Source organism: Amblyomma mixtum, chromosome 9, assembly GCF_055824585.1.
Source record: "Amblyomma mixtum isolate Tamu chromosome 9, ASM5582458v1, whole genome shotgun sequence".
In the NCBI taxonomy this organism is placed as follows: Eukaryota; Metazoa; Arthropoda; class Arachnida; order Ixodida; family Ixodidae; genus Amblyomma; species Amblyomma mixtum.
The window spans coordinates 109,968,779-109,984,330 of record NC_143020.1 but is presented as its reverse complement, the minus strand read 5'-3'; the positions used below and the strand labels follow the sequence as shown (position 1 = coordinate 109,984,330).

The 15,552-nt window shown below is 43.9% G+C and overlaps 1 protein-coding gene across 4 annotated transcripts in view; it reads left to right on the top strand.

Moving 5' to 3' along the window:
* The window catches only part of LOC149330688 (uncharacterized), a 100,731-nt gene extending 85,686 nt beyond the window's left edge, over nt 1-15,045 (top strand). The window contains exons 1-5 of one of the 4 annotated variants that reach the window (XM_089561328.1): nt 2,980-3,084; nt 3,351-6,027; nt 8,891-8,975; nt 9,835-9,994; nt 14,562-15,045. In XM_089561328.1, coding sequence (XP_089417454.1) covers nt 6,025-6,027; nt 8,891-8,975; nt 9,835-9,994; nt 14,562-14,958 — 645 coding nt within the window. In that variant the 5' untranslated portion in view covers nt 2,980-3,084; nt 3,351-6,024 and the 3' untranslated portion in view covers nt 14,959-15,045. Of the gene's footprint in view, nt 1-2,979; nt 3,219-3,350; nt 6,028-8,890; nt 8,976-9,834; nt 9,995-14,561 lie in introns of those variants that run through there. The other 3 variants (XM_089561331.1, XM_089561329.1, XM_089561330.1) reach the window with 3 other exon arrangements.
* Nucleotides 15,046-15,552: the final 507 nt, after the last annotated feature.

Genomic DNA, 15,552 nt, shown 5'->3' with positions numbered 1-15,552 from the left:
CTGGTCGTGGGCTTAATGCTAAGAGGGCGGAACCTAAGGCCGATCGGGTAGGGAAAGGGAGGGCTCTTTCATGGAAGGCACGCAGAGCTGCCTGCGAGTCTGTATAGACAACGTATTGGGGAGCGGGGGGTAGGGTGGCAAAGTGGGTGATGGCATCGGCGATCCCGTGTATTTCTAGGGCGAGCGTGGAGGGTGGGGAGGTGTATGGACCGGTTGTGTGAGTGCTGGTTGTAGAGAGGCAAGGGTGGAGGAAGGAGGGAGTTAAAGTTGGTTTACGGCCGATTTAACGATCCAAAGCGACTAGAAGAAGAACGGAAGAAAGAGGTGCCGTACAGTGGAGGTCTCCGGAATAATTTCGACCACCTCGGGATCTTTAACGTGCGCCGTCTGCAGTCGCAGAAAAAAGTGCAAGCTGAGAAAATCGACTTTAAAGTTTATTGCCTGTTATGTATTGTTTACCACCTCGTTTGCTTTTTATCAGGTTCACAGAAATGCCGCACAACAAGAAGCGGAAACTCTGATCTTTCCTCTTCATGGCAATAGCATGATGATGGTGCTCCGTCATCAAAAATCTGCAGAATCCACAATGCACACAGACCACCAAAAGAGCAATTTGCTCACAATTTTCGACAACCACGCATAAAAAACTCTCATTTTCTAATTTTGTGCTGTATATTTCACTAATTTTCTTCAACAAGAAAGATGACTCTAGAATTGTGAAAAAATAAATTAATTGAAAAATTTAAAGTTATGACCAAACTGGCCAATTTTATTTGCTGTGCCCTTAAGCTTAAAGGACTATAGACACTTTAGTTTCATGTTTTCTTTATTGTAATTGCGCACAAGATATTAGATTACATCAATCATGACGTAATTCTCCTAAAACCACTAAATAATTTACAACTGAATTTCTTCTTGATGTTGTTTCGGCTTCAAGAACCAAACGATGGCTGTGATATGCACGAAGCGTTTAGGTCATGTGAGGCATGAAAAAATTTCAATATAATCGCTACTATGTAGTTTGTTGTCATCCCAGCTCTTGGCGCAGGCCAGCTTAAGCACTGTAGTAAACTGAAGTTTCTGTATCTATCAGTGATTAAATTAGTTTTTTTTCATGCCTCACATGACCTAAACATTTCTTATAGGCAGCACCCACAGATAAGTTGTTGAAACCGAACCAGTATGAAGAAAAAATTCATTTATAAACTACTTAGTGGTCATAAGCAAATACCACGTGGTAATTTAAGTATTCTGATGTCTTACGCATAACTACAGAGAAGAAAGCATCCAACTAAAATTAGATGTCTATATTCCTTTAAGCAATTAATGCCTGTGAGCTGCTCATACCAAATACCTGGATACAGTTCACCCTGTAACTGGACACCAAAGGCATCAACCGAAAAGTTACATTAGACATTTGGCAACTACTCTTTAAGCTAGATCATGCAGGAACATGACCCACGTATCAATCACGCCACAGAAGCCTACTGTTTTCTGAAGAGCACTGTACCACAATTCTTGTGGGAAAACAGCTACTGACAATGTCCATTTCTTAATCAGTGACACTGAATAATTCCTCCCGGGTGTGTGGTCTTGGGGTTTTCCTAGTTACTTTTGCTCTCCATGTTTTCTTCATATGCTGCCTCACATGTCACAAAAAATTATTAAGTTGCTAGTCACCACAAGTGTCTGTTTCGTTCCTCCTGTGCTGACTCAGAGCTGTTACAAGGTTCCCGTCATCACGTACAGTCATCAGCACACCTGTCTAAGAGCTCGAACGCTGCCCAGTCGCACAAAGAAAACGAAATTTTTAAGATGGTGTCATTTCTGGCGACAATGCTAGCGCTTGAGCGAAGCATAGACATACGTAGACATACATAGACGACATAGACATACAATTCGCCCTGACAATTACACTGTCCGTGTACAGTACTGTGCGATTTCAGTGCCCGATAAGATCCCCAGGTGGTCGAAATTTCCTGAGCCACTCACTACGGCGTCCCTCATAGTCTTGAGTCGCTTTGGGACGTTAAATCCCATAAGCCAAACCAAACCAACCAATTACACTGCATCGGTAATAGATTGGTTTCGTTTTGTGGGGTTTAACGTCCGAAAGCGACTCAAGACTATGAGGGACGCCGTGGTGGAGGGCTCCGAATAATTTCTACTACCTGGGATTCTTTAACGAGCACTGACATCGCACAGTGCATGGCCTCTCGCGTTTCGCCTCCATCGAAATTCGACCGCCACTGCCGGGACTGAAACGTTGCCGCCGTCCGCATCGTTCCAGAAGCTGGCTCCAGTTTCTAGAAGACTCGCACAGCAGCCGCCTAGATGATGCAGGGTCAGTTTCGTGAATCATCAAGAAAATGCAAAGTTTATTTAAGCCGACAGGGGTTAGCGAAAAACAAGTCTTTAATGCACAACAGCGTTGAAATGTCACATCTACAAATCCCGCTTAGAATGCAGCAGGCACACAGACTTCAACGCAACACAGACTTCAATTTAATATTGGTACCTGAGTAGTAATACAATAAAATCAAATCCAAAATTATTAAGTCACACTTGCTCTGGAGGCACCACTCTTTATGCCATACTTACCACTTTGAAATTCGCGCTAGTGGCTAGACGCTGACATTTTTCATTTTGGTTTTGCCGCTTTCTCTAGCAGGCCAATCAGAATTGGGATTATTTATGACCCTCAAGAGCGCTAGTAGATGTCCAAAAGTGTTATAATACTATCAGACTAACTTCTTTCTTCTCATCAAAGGAGTGGGAAGAGAAAAAAAAAATTTTGGAGTCATTAGATGCCCGTCCTCGCGAAACAGGTTATGTCCGCAATAAAAAAAAATAGGCTGCAATTAGAACACACTTGTGGCTTAATGAAATAAAATACTATTAGATAATATTAATATTAGGTATATATAAATGAACTTTAGTTGCTGAAATTGCGAGCTATTTTGGACATCTAGTGTTGCCCTCTTTAAAAAGCTATCAAAGTCAGTGCAGCGACGGGCCTGGAAGCAGGAGATTAAAAATGGCGGCTCCCAGGAGCTGTTGCAGCCCCGAGCTACAACACTCCAAGTGAGTGCGGTACGATTGTTTACGTTGCGGTTTCTACTCTATTTTACGCCTGAATAGTAATTGCGCATTCTTGTGGTATGTGTGCATATGGATGTAATTGTTATGTCTGCTGCTGTTCTCCATTAAACAGTCAGGTTTGTGAAGTCAAATTGACACATTTCGCTTACTTTCACTTATCAGATTCGATAGTTGAGTGCAGCTGTGCCATGCATTTTTCGAATACTTCTTCTCACTCTTTGAATTAAATCTGCACTTCCTTCATTCAGGAAACCGGCCACGCAGCTACGGTGCAACTGTTCGGCGACTTCCGAGTCCTTGGTCTTTTAATTCCGACGCCGACGAAGATACCCGAGAATACGTTCCTTGTGTTTGGGGTGAACAAGCCAGTTCCCAGGATGACACGAGCAGCGACGGTGATGATAAGGTGGTGGCTGAGGCGTCGGAGACTGAGAGGCCTCTGCTGTCTACCGGTTGTGCTCCAAGGCTGGCCTGAACCGATAAGCGCTTATGCTTCTTCAGTGGCATCGATTCGTAACTGCTCGAACCTTTAAGTAGAGGCGTGAATAATACTTTTTCAAAAAATTTTAGAACGCGAGTGGTTGTGTTCTGCTCACAGGTGGTGCTCGCGTTTGATTCCGGTACGGTAGTGCCAGCGCGTTAACGTTTTAATTACTTCCACTGTAACAAAAAAGAGTACGGACAAAAACGCTGCGTTACCGTCTTGACACGACATGTGCTTTACATGTGTATTAATTCTTTTTTTCTTTCACTGTGCTGTCTAATAAATGCAGAAGTGCATAGCGCTTTCCTAGGCAGCTGAGATTTGTTTTTCAAATGCTTTTCACCCCCTACCTGGTGCGTTATCTCTGTTTCTGGCAGTAGTTTTAAACAGAAAGAGGAGGACATACTCCTTACTCGTGAGTGATATGCGGGCCCTCATCTTGCGTGACAAAACTCAAATTGCATTTGTCAAATGCATGGTTGTTATTTCTCTGATACTTTTGTCGTCACCAGTCAGGTGATGTGGGAGTGTGCATGTATAGGGGCACAGTGACTAGTTCATATCTTGAACCTTCCAGATCAACTAAACAGTTGAAGATGTGGTAGTAAATGACTTGGTCGACTGAAAAGACCGATGTGAGCAATCTGTGGAAAGGCATGGTCTTAAATTTTTGGCAAGAAAGCTCTTAAGTCGAGGGAAAAAAAGAATGCCAATTTGGTATACGCTTTAAAATTAAACTTTTCTTTCTTGTAACTGCATAGGGTGTCCTGCTGGGGGACGAGCTGGTGGGTGGCTGTCACTTGGTTGTTTACATGGTGGACACAAGTCTCCTTCCACCCTCAGAGGAGGTCCCATATTGGTCCCGTGGATGTCTTACCTCGGGAGGGCACAGTTGTTACTTGCTCTGCAACGTGACTAGTTGTTGTGGTGATGCGTTGTGGCTTGAGCTGTTGGAAGAATTGAAGTGTAGTCATAAAGCTCTTACGGCGAACCCCAGAAGCAGCTAATTTTAGAGCGCAGCTCCTCTGCGCCCGCTCCTGCGTTTCGCGGCCGTTGTCCCTCGTTACCAGCTCCGCAGACAGGGCAGCGCCCTGATCTAGAGCTACTGTATATGCTATCAAAGGTAGCATATACGCTGCTCTAGCTACGCGCGCTCCTGGCGCCATTTCTCCCGCACGACCAAGGCGAAACGCATAGTCGCTGCCATTTGCCACTGTGTGTCGGCCATTTTAATTCCGGGGGGGGTCACTTTGTTGACCTAAAGTGCGGTGAAGCGGAAGCCTTAAGTGTGGTGTCACTGCTTGTGTCACTGATGTGTGGTTAAGATGTTAAGCTTCGCCTCTAAGAGTGCAACGCGACAGCACCTTGCAACGCTGCCAAGGAACCCACAGAACGCCATCGCCTGTTCCGCTCTACGCCTTGCTCGGCGGTAAATTGGTTTTTGAGGAAGTGTATCTGTCTCACGTATCTCGGTAGACACCTGAACCTCGCGGTAAGGGAAGAGAGAAAGATGGGAGTGAACGAAGACACCTACTCACTACTTCATTCATTCCAAACCATCAAGTTGGCATAGTGGAGTGGTTAGCGTGCTTGTCTCGCACTCTGGAGTCCCTGGTTCGATTCCCCAACTCCACCAATTTCCTACTCGGTTTTATTTATTTATGTGGTCTGACTAGAAAGGTTAATTAGGCTAATTGGTTAATTTACTAAACTCAGTCCCACTTACTTGGAGCATCACTATACCACTCCTTTAATTGGTTGCATGGGTACTAGCCAAAGTACAATTGGACCCATTTGAAATTCGCGCAGTGTGTCGTCACGACCATTTCAACCAATTAAAAAGCGTGACATTTCTGTGGACAACTCCTGCTTACAACGATGAGGCATTAAAGGCTTCCACCTTAATATGTCGCTTGTAGAGATGCCTTTCTGGTGTGCGTTATGTTGCCATTATGGCCCTTACGTTTCTGAACCCAGTGCACTTTCAAGCTCATCAAGCCAGGCACATGGTCTGATACAGCGCTGAATTTCGCCTTCAGTCTTACACCACACCCTTTTCTCTTGAAAAACAGCGTTTTACCTAGCGGGCCTTGCAGTTGAGGTAACTTGTGCCATGTAGTTGTTATCCAAGTGAGTCAAATAAAGCTCCACAGATAAGCAACAGTGCAAATAATTCCAATAATTCCAAATAATTCTTACCCTGGACAAGATTATTTCTTTTCTTAACTATGAAAGCTTGCTTTAATGAGGTTAAACTTAATAACTGTGAAAATACGTTCAACCACATCTATTTTATCCAGCTTATGTGACAGATGCAGTTTTTGGAATAGTATGTTCAGTTCCTCGGTGATTGAACTATGCAACTTGTGTAAACACATTATTTGTTCTGCTTATCGTCTCGTGCAGTGAGTATGCACCTCATGGGCTGATATTTATAAATGGTTTACATTTGTTTATACTTATAAAGAGCAAACCCTATTTGCTTTAGGTTTGGTTTGGTTTATGGGGTTTAACGTCCCAAAGTGACTCTGGCCATGAGGGGCGCTGTAGTGAAAGGCTCAGGAAATTTCCGGACCACCTGGGGTTCTTTAACATGCGCTGACATCGCACAGTACACGGGCCTCTAGAATTTCGCCTCTATCGAAATTCGCCCGCCGCGGCCGGAATCGAACCCACGTCTTTCAGGTCGCAGCCGAGAGCCACAATCACTGAGCCACCGCAGCGGGTTGTTTGCTTTAGAGGAGAGCATTAGAGGAGAAGAGGTTAGAGGAGAGCACCAACTCCATCTCTGCAGCTCATTTTAGTGACATAGTGACTACGAGCATCCTTTAGTAAGGAATGCACACCCTAGGGGCAATGCATGCATCTGTGCCTCATTCCCGTTTAGTGCAGGGATAAGGTTTGTGAGGCAACAAATATAGTGTTATCAATAGAAATGAGCTGAAGTGTGGTTACAAAAACAGTAAGGTCTTGAATTTACTTGTGCGGAAACGGAAGGACTGCACAGCTACATGATTCGCCAGAAATTGTCAACTTGGAGAGTTTGCGGTAAACGTTTCATTACAAATCATGAACCTCAAAATACATCAGAAGTTTCCCATTTAGGGGCACATCTTTTTTTGTGTGTGTGTGTGTGTGTGAAAGAAGGTCTTATTTCTGCTTTCACTTCACCCCAATATTCAACCGAAACAAACAGTAAGCCTTGTTTCGTGGAATACTGTCAAAAGAATGCAGCAAGAACATTTTCCACCATTGTGTCATCATTATCAGCATGCATATTATCGCTGAGTTGTATAATTCAAACAGCAAGCCTTGGTTTCGAGTACTGTCTACAGAATGTAGCGAGAACATTTTCCACCATTATGTCATCGTTGTGAGCATACATATTATAGCTGAGTTGTAAAATTAAAATCGGCCACTCTGTTCAGCTCTCAGAGAACACAGCTACTGCTGCTGCTGCTGCTCCTGCCTGTATTTACCTCGTAGCTTTGTGTGCAGTTAAGGTAACTTGTGTGACTGCATTGAGGTTTTTATTGTTTGGTATGTTTGTGTGATGTGCCTACTAGCAGTGTCAGGCACACTGGCTGCTCTGGCAAGGAAACCTAACACATGAAGGATAGCTATAAGTTAGCTGCCCATGTCCACAAATGCTTGTATACAGTTTAGTCATGTCAGCTGGTAATTCTTCGCCTAGAAAATAGCTGTGCTAGCTGTTTAAATCCTAATCAGTTCTAGCTAGTAGTTGCGGCCATTTAACTGCCAAGTTGCACCATGCTGTATTTCAAGTATTGTTTGTTTAAACCTTTAATTTCTTTTGCTACAATTTGTTGTTTTAAAACCACCGCTTTGGCAGTTTTGCTACCGTTATGCATGCAAAGCAGAATATTTTCACCTTTATAAGCTTGCATATTATACAATTTATTTTAGAGATGTGGTGCATGCCTTTTCATTTGACCCTGTTACTTTGCAGGCCATGCAGGCCACATCGAGACCATAAATTTCAACGCTTTTTGCTTCCCGCAAGAAATCTGTCTTCTTTTTTTAGTGTTTTGTTTCTACAACATTGAGTGTTTACCATCTTGAGACACATTCTTTTGTATTGTATAACAGGCGTGTTCACCAAACAAACCGTGTTGCATTGGAATGATTTTTTGCTTCAGGCAGCTGTAAAGCAACCTTATAAATTATCAGAGGTCATCCAGCTTCCTTTGCAGTACTATACTTCACCCATTGATGATTTAAAGTGATGTAGAAAAAGGTTCAGTGATGTTAACCCCGCAACCATAATCGAGTGAGTGATGAATGGGGTAAGTAATTTTGAGAAATACACATTCTTCCTTCAGCAAACACCCATGTTTACTCCTGTTTTATCTTCTGCTCAATTTCTTTCTCTGCCTTATAGTCTTATTCAGCACTGTTAGTTCCGGATTTTCTTTTTCAGACCCGAGTTTTGAGGTGTACTCACAATGTGATGAAAAAATATTTGTTCTTCTAGAATTTCGTTTAGAAATGAAGTTGTGCTTTAGCTGACTTGTGCAGTCTAGAAGCTCACATAAGCACAAAGAGGAGACATCTGCTGGGTGTATGGATATCTACTCACCTTGTCAACGGGTGTCTTTTTGTGAAAGTTTATTCAGGCTTCCTGCTATTTGCAGGAGATATTCTCTTTTGGTTTTCACATGCTACAAGAAGCAGACATTATGCTCAAATAGGAAGTGTTTACCATAATTGTATTTTTTTGTAATGAAAGCATTTGCATGACTTTTATCTGTTAGCTTTTGTGTATCAGATAGCTTTGTTACGTTTCTGTTAGCTTTGATTACTGCTCACTGTTTATTAAAACTTTCTGTTTTGACCGTCTTGCTATCCTTTGTCAATGACTGTTCACCCAAGCAGATGCACAGTTTCAATGCATGCAAGATAACCGATGGTCCTTAGGAATAACGGAGTGGATTCCTAGAGAAGGCAAGCTTAGCAGGAGGCGGCAGAAAGTTAGGTGGGAGGATGAGATTAAGAAGTTTGCGGGAATGCGGTGGCCATAGCTGGCACAGGACAGGGTTAGTTGGAGAGACATGGGAGAGGCCTTTGCCCTGCAGTGGGCGTAGTCAGGCTGATGAGGGTGAATATTGAGAGGTTTCAGGGTTGGGTAGTGTATGTTCTAAAATTGAAAAGTTTTAAAAAGTCTGCACTGCCCGAGTGTGTTTTGGCATATGAGTTCCTAGGGACAGTTTTCTTTGCTTTATTTATTACTTGATGTGGAGTCCACTGTGACGTGTGTTTATACATTTACTCTTTACTTTGTAGGTCATCCGACTGCTGTGTGGGACAACATTAGCTGGAGAAGCTGATCGGTGCCCACTGCAGGACAAAGCCACTTCACTGATCTTCAGTTAGCACTGTCTTGCAACTGCCCCGTTCAATACACTTTCCTTTTCGTTGTCTGCCATAATCTGTTTAATCGCATTACCTATCCTGTTCAACCCTGTTTCCTCCTCATGATTACATATAGAGTATCAATAGGTCTTATTTGCTCTCTAATTTATACTGGTCTGAACAGTTAACTGTGATTACTATTTGCTGAACTTGTTGTATGGCATTAGTATTGTGAACTAAAATTTTTTGCCTTCTTAGAGGGATTACCATTTTGTTTGCCTTCTGTATGACATGAATATTGAGAACTGATGTTTCGTTTACCAGTCTATTGATTGTTTTTACGGTTGGGAATGCGCAGTATTATTGTTACATGCACCTTGGGTATTATTTGGTGTCTCTGTTGCCTCATATTTCAGGCATGGTCTTCAACTTTGTGGTTGACTCCTTTGAGAGTGCTTTTTACTCTCTTTTCTAGTGGTTGTATATGCGGCCGTTGACCTTGTATGAGAGAGTCATGTCACCTTTCCTTGGAGGGTCACTCAGACAATGGGGAGATTTAGGGGGCCATGGAAGTCACATCACTGCAAAAGATGATGGATGAAAGGAAAATGAAACAACTTTTTTTTCCTTTGTCTGTCATCTTTTGGACTGTTGTAGGTATGCCATGTACAAACAAACTCTCCCAATTTTCCATTCTTCATGAGAGTTGCGAGACTCCCACTCAGCCATCATCTTAGACTTAGCCATCATCTTAGCCATCATCCTGTTAGACTTTGCATCTTGCCTTGTGCTAGTGATGTCCAAGTCGTGCTGTGAGCTCTGCAAAGTATTTGATTCCCTGGTGTTGATGTGCTCTCTTTTCTGCTTGCTGACAGAGGTTGAAAATGGGATCCTGGGCCTGATCTTCTCCTGCGAGGCATGCAGCCAGTCGTTCTTCACGCAAGACTCTCTGGACAAGCACCGGCAGCGCGAGCACCCCCAGGGACCACCGGGAAGGCACCGCTGCACCTACTGCCCCTTCTCCAGTGACGACAAGTAAGCCAGCACCTGAGCATTGCGTGCATTGTGGTGTTGCCAGTGCGTTAGACACGCCTCCAACTACATTTTATTTATTTATTTATTTATTTATTTATTTATTTACATATACTGCAGCCCCGATGGGGCTATTGCAGGAGTGGGAGGAAGAAAGAAGAAAAAAAAAAAGCAGAGAGCGACAACATATTCAGAACTGAACACCATTAAAATACAGAACAGAAATGCAACAGACTAATCACAGATTTGCAACAACATTGAAAAATAGGTTTGGTTCCAGGGAGCGTACATCACCAGGTAAAGAATTCCATCGTTCGATAACACGAGGAAAAAAACTAAATTTGAACATATCAGTGCGCGCGTGAATGGGTGTTACATTCAATGGGTGGTAGCTCCTTGTAGATGAAGATGCTGAAAAATGCAAGTACTCAGACAGTGAAGCAAAGCGGGATGAATTAACAATACCATGAAAATATTTTAAACACTCATTGTCGCGGCGGGTACAAAGGAGGGAAAGGCCTATGGCAGGAAGAGTGGATGAAGGTGAAAAATTTCTGTCATACCGTCGGCAAATAAACTGTACTGCTTTCCTTTGGACGGATTCCAGCTTACTGATATCGGACTGTTTATGAGGATTCCAGATTATTGACCCATACTCCAAAAGTGGACGAATTAAACGTGGGCATGGAAAAGTGGACATGGGTTATGGAGCTAGATAGATAATTCTAGAATGAGAGATGGGAGCTACAAGATAAAATTTGTGCAGTTACAACTGAATGGAGTGTCATTCCAACAAGCCGGGCCCTAGTACGAAAAAGTGACATTGATAGCCAAAAATTGTTGAGCGACACATGGGCTGTAGCGACACATGGGCTATAAGAGATGCCTCAGTGAAAGGCGCTGGTTTAACTTACACCACCTGAGCTCCTTTAACTTGCACTGACAATGCATGGCACACAAGCTCCTTTTGCTCTTTGCCTCCATCAAGACACCACCACCACGGCTCTGGTTGAACTAAATTCAGGGGGGCACTTTGCTGACCTAAAGTGCGGTGAGGCGAAAGCCTTAAGCGTGGTGTTGCTGCCTGTGTCACTGATGTGTGGTTAAGTCGCCTCTAAGAGTGGAACACGACAGCATCTTGCAAAGCTGCCAGGGAGTCCACAGAACGCCATCGCCCGCCTTGCCTTGCTTGGGTAGATTGGTTTTTGAGGAAAGGAAATGTATCTGTCTCCCATATCTCGGGGGACACCTGAACCTCGCCCTAACGGGAAGGGAGGAAGATGGGAGTGAACGAAGACACTGTATTCACTAGAGGCACCTTTGTTCATTCCAAACCATCGAGCTGGCATGGTGGAGTGGTTAGTGTGCTCGCCTCACACTCTGGAGACCCCGGTTCGATTCCCCAACTTGACCAATTTCCTACTTGGTTTTATTTATTTATTTATGTGGCCTGACTAGAAAGGTTAATTAGTCCAATTGCTTAACTATTATTACTAAATTAGTCATTTTAATGCCATCGATTACGTATCGATTAAGTAATGATTGGCATATGCCCATATAAGGCACGTAACCGAAACGCGGACACATCGGCCGACACGGCTGCTAATGACGGTATGAGGCATTAAAGGCTTTCACCTTAAAAGCCCTCCAGCTCAGTAGCCGAGCGCCTTAACTACCGAGCCAGTGTGGTGGGTCAACATTAATAGCTGTACTTCACCGCCCTTTGCGGTCTCCCAGTAAGTGCACCCACTGCAAGATCAGCTTCACATTTGTTTGGTCCGCATGTGTCGGGTCCACATATGTTGGGCCCACATGTGTCAAGTCTGCATATGTCAGGTCTGCATGTGTAATATTCGCGTGTGTGATGTCCTTATGTGTCAGGTCAGCATGTGTGGGCTTTGCATGTGGTAGGACTGCCAGAGTCCATCCAGATATAAGTGGAAAACCAGTGGGAAGGACATGTTCACAAGCAGGAGAAGTACACAGGACAACGCTGGAAACACAACTGAAATATTCTTTACTTGGTGAATCGCCAACAACAGAACAGGGCGCACATGCACGAGAGCAAGCACAAACGCTATCAAACCACCAAGAACAAAATTGATTGAGCGGCAGAAGATTGCATGTGGCAACCTATGTCCCATTCATGAACCTGTACTCTTTTGCCGTGGATCTGACAAAGCTGTCGCTGACGCATTCAGTTCCTAACTGCCTGATTTTGAAGGCTTCTAGCATTTCTCATTCAATCTGGGTTTTACCGCGGCCGATGATTCGGACATTATGGAACAAAGAGGTGCAGTCTTTGCAGTGGTTGCAATGTCTTGGCAGATTTGCTGTGTTGCCTGGCTGCAGTGAAGTGCGGTGCTGCCTCATACACAGCAAATCTGCCAAAACATTGCAACCACTACAAAGACTGCACCCCTCTTTTCTATAATGCCAGAACCATCGGCCGCGGTAAAATGCAGATTGAATGAGAAATCTTAGAAGCCTTAAAAATCAAGCGGTTAGGAATTGAATGCGTCAGTGACAGCTCTGTCAGGTTCACGGCAAAAGAGTACAGGTTCATGAATGGGATATAGGTTGCCACTCAATCAATTTTGTTCTTGGTGGTTTGGTAGTGTTTTTGTTTGCTCTCGCACAAGTGAGCCCGGTTCTGTTGTTGGCGATCCACCAAGTAAAGAATATTTCAGTTGTGTTTCCAATATTGTCCTGTGTACTTCTTCTGCTTGTGAACACGTCCTTTCCGCTGGTTTCTAACACACCATGCACCAACTGGCCCAACAAGCTACGCTTTTTCAATACCATCCAGATAACATTCTTTTTTGGCACAAAAGATAATGTAGAGCTAAGTTGTGAAATATATGACACAGCGAACACTTTGTATCCTGGAAAAGGTCCCATCTATAAATGTTGATGTAGAAGACTGGGAATGTGTAATGGTTTTTGTAAAAGGGTTTGTGTGTGCACACATTTTGGAGTTTGTATGCTTTGGCCAGCAATCCTGGACATCAGTACTCTGCTGCTGTTTGTGCTCCTCAGCCACAAACGTGTCACAGCTTGAAATGAGCACACTGTTAATGGTGCATTATTCAAAGACAGTTATTATTCAAGAAGGTTTAAAAATTTTTGGTGTTGGTATTCGAAGCTTGCATTTTGCTATGCCCGCAAGCTGTTAATTTATTGTAATAGTCTCAAAGACATTGTAAAAGGACTTGTGAAAAGTGGCATATAGGTTACTGATGGTAACTTCAGCAGTTTTCAGTTAAATGGTGATTAACTCTGGGAGTAGCCTAGCAGGAATTGTTTTTAGATGCTCGTGCATGGCTTCTTTTCGTAGTGCTCTGTGAAAGCTCGAATTGCCCTGAGCTGTGATCACGTTGTGTTTAATGTAAGATTTACGGTCACTGACCAAGTTGGGCTGTAGTAAGACGTTTTGGAACCCTTATGGGTTCTGAAACGACATACTACACCTTATGGGTTCCAGAACATTGTACTACAGGTTCACATAGAAGAGTGTCACTTGTTCCTTGTTTTTGAGAAGTAGAGAAGAGCCCAGGAAAGAAGAAATATACTGAAATAGGACGCTCTAGCAGGCTAGTTGGTTTTGCTCTATGCTTAGCTTTTCTCTGTGGTTACTGTCATCATCATCATCATCATCATCAGTGTGACTACGCCCACTGCAGGGCAAAGGCCTCTCCCAGGTATCTTCAGTTAACCCTGTCCTTCGCCAGTTGCGGCCACCGTATTCCTGCAAATTTCTTAATCTCATCCACCCACCTAACTGCTACGCTTTCCTTCTCTTGGAATCCACTCTGTTACCCTTAAGGACCAGCGGTTATCTTGCCTTCGCATTACATGCCCTGCCCAAGCCCATTTCTTCCTCTTGATTTGGACGAGGATGTCATTAACTCGAGCTCGTTCCCTCACCCATTCTGCCTGCTCTTAACAATACACCTGTCATTTTTCTTTCCATAGCTCGCTGCGTTGTCCTTAACTTAAGCTGAACCCCCTTTGTTAGCATCCGCGTTTCTGCCCCATAGGTGAGTACCGGTAAGATACACCTGTTGTATACTTTTCTCTTGAGGGATATTGGTAAACTGCCATTCATGATCTGAGAGAACGTGCCATGTGCACTCCACCCCATTCTTATTCTTCTAGTTATTTCCCTCTCATGATCCGGATCAGCTGTCACTACCTGCCCTAAATAGACGTATTCTCTTACTACTTCCAGCACCTCGCTACCAATTGCGAACTGCTGTTCTCTTGCTAGACTGTTGAATATTACTTTGGTTTTCTGCATGTTAATTTTTAGCCCCACCGTTCTGCTCTGCCTGTGTAATTCATTGATCATGCTATGAAGTTCACGTCCTGAGTGACTTAGCAAGGCAATGTCATCAGCGAATTGCAGATTACTTAGGTATTCTCCATGCTTACTGTATGCCTAGCTTACATATACTTGCAACAACGTGAGGGACTGCAAATTTTTTGTCATTGTTCTGTGTGCTGTCAGCGGTGGTGCTAGTGTCCGATGTGACCGTTGGCCTTCTCCCTTTGTCCACGTCCGACGCAGGACCAATGTCACCAGACACCAGAGGACGCACACGGGCGAGCGACCCTTCGTGTGCGAGTTCTGCCAGAGAGCTTTCACGCAGTCGGAGAATCTCAACCGGCACATGGTGATCCACACGGGGGAGAGGCGCCACAAATGCACCGAGTGCGGCCAGCGCTTCGCTGATGTGTCCAATCTGGCTCGTCACCGCAAGCTGCACACGACGGGTGACGGCCACACGTCATCGCCGCACGTGTGTCCCGACTGTGGAAGGGTGTTTACCTACAGACGTCATTTCAGCAGGCACGTGAAGATGCACATCGCTACGAATTCCTTCGCCTACTTTCAGAGCGGGAAGAGGTTCTCGCAGAGCGGCCATACCATGCACCTCGAGAGTAAGACGCACGGTGGGCAGTAACTTTCCGCTCAGAAAGAAGACGTGGAGGGCAGCGAGAAATGAAGATTATTATATATTTGTATTAAAGTTTGTACATATTTCTTCGAACTGCGGGTCTCTGAGGCTATATTCCTTTCAGGCGCTTTGTACACAATTGTGTAAGCGGCAAACTTACAGCTTTTTCTGTGAAACTGTTGCACTTAACAGTGATATCATTATTTCAGTCAAATTGAGCACCCTTCTTGTTGCAAATAAGTTGCTTTTTTGTACCATGTAGCGAATGCAGCAAATGATATTTCACATAAGAGTGAGCTAGGTAGCACTTTCTCCGCCGTTTTTGTGCAGGAAGATTTTGCCCCGAGTGAAAACATCGATTGCTTTTGCTGAATTTCGAGCGGAATGTGAATCTTTGAAACACAAAGTTATTCCACGATCCCTAGGGCGTTTACCTGACACACGAGAACATTTCGATGTTATTATTTCTGACAAATCTGACATTTTGTACAGAATTCTCCACATCATTGTAAAAACTTACCTGCTCTTCTTTCACGTTTGAAAACTAACAGATTCCCTTTCTTGAGACCTGAATATTCTGCTTAGGTGAAAAAATAATTG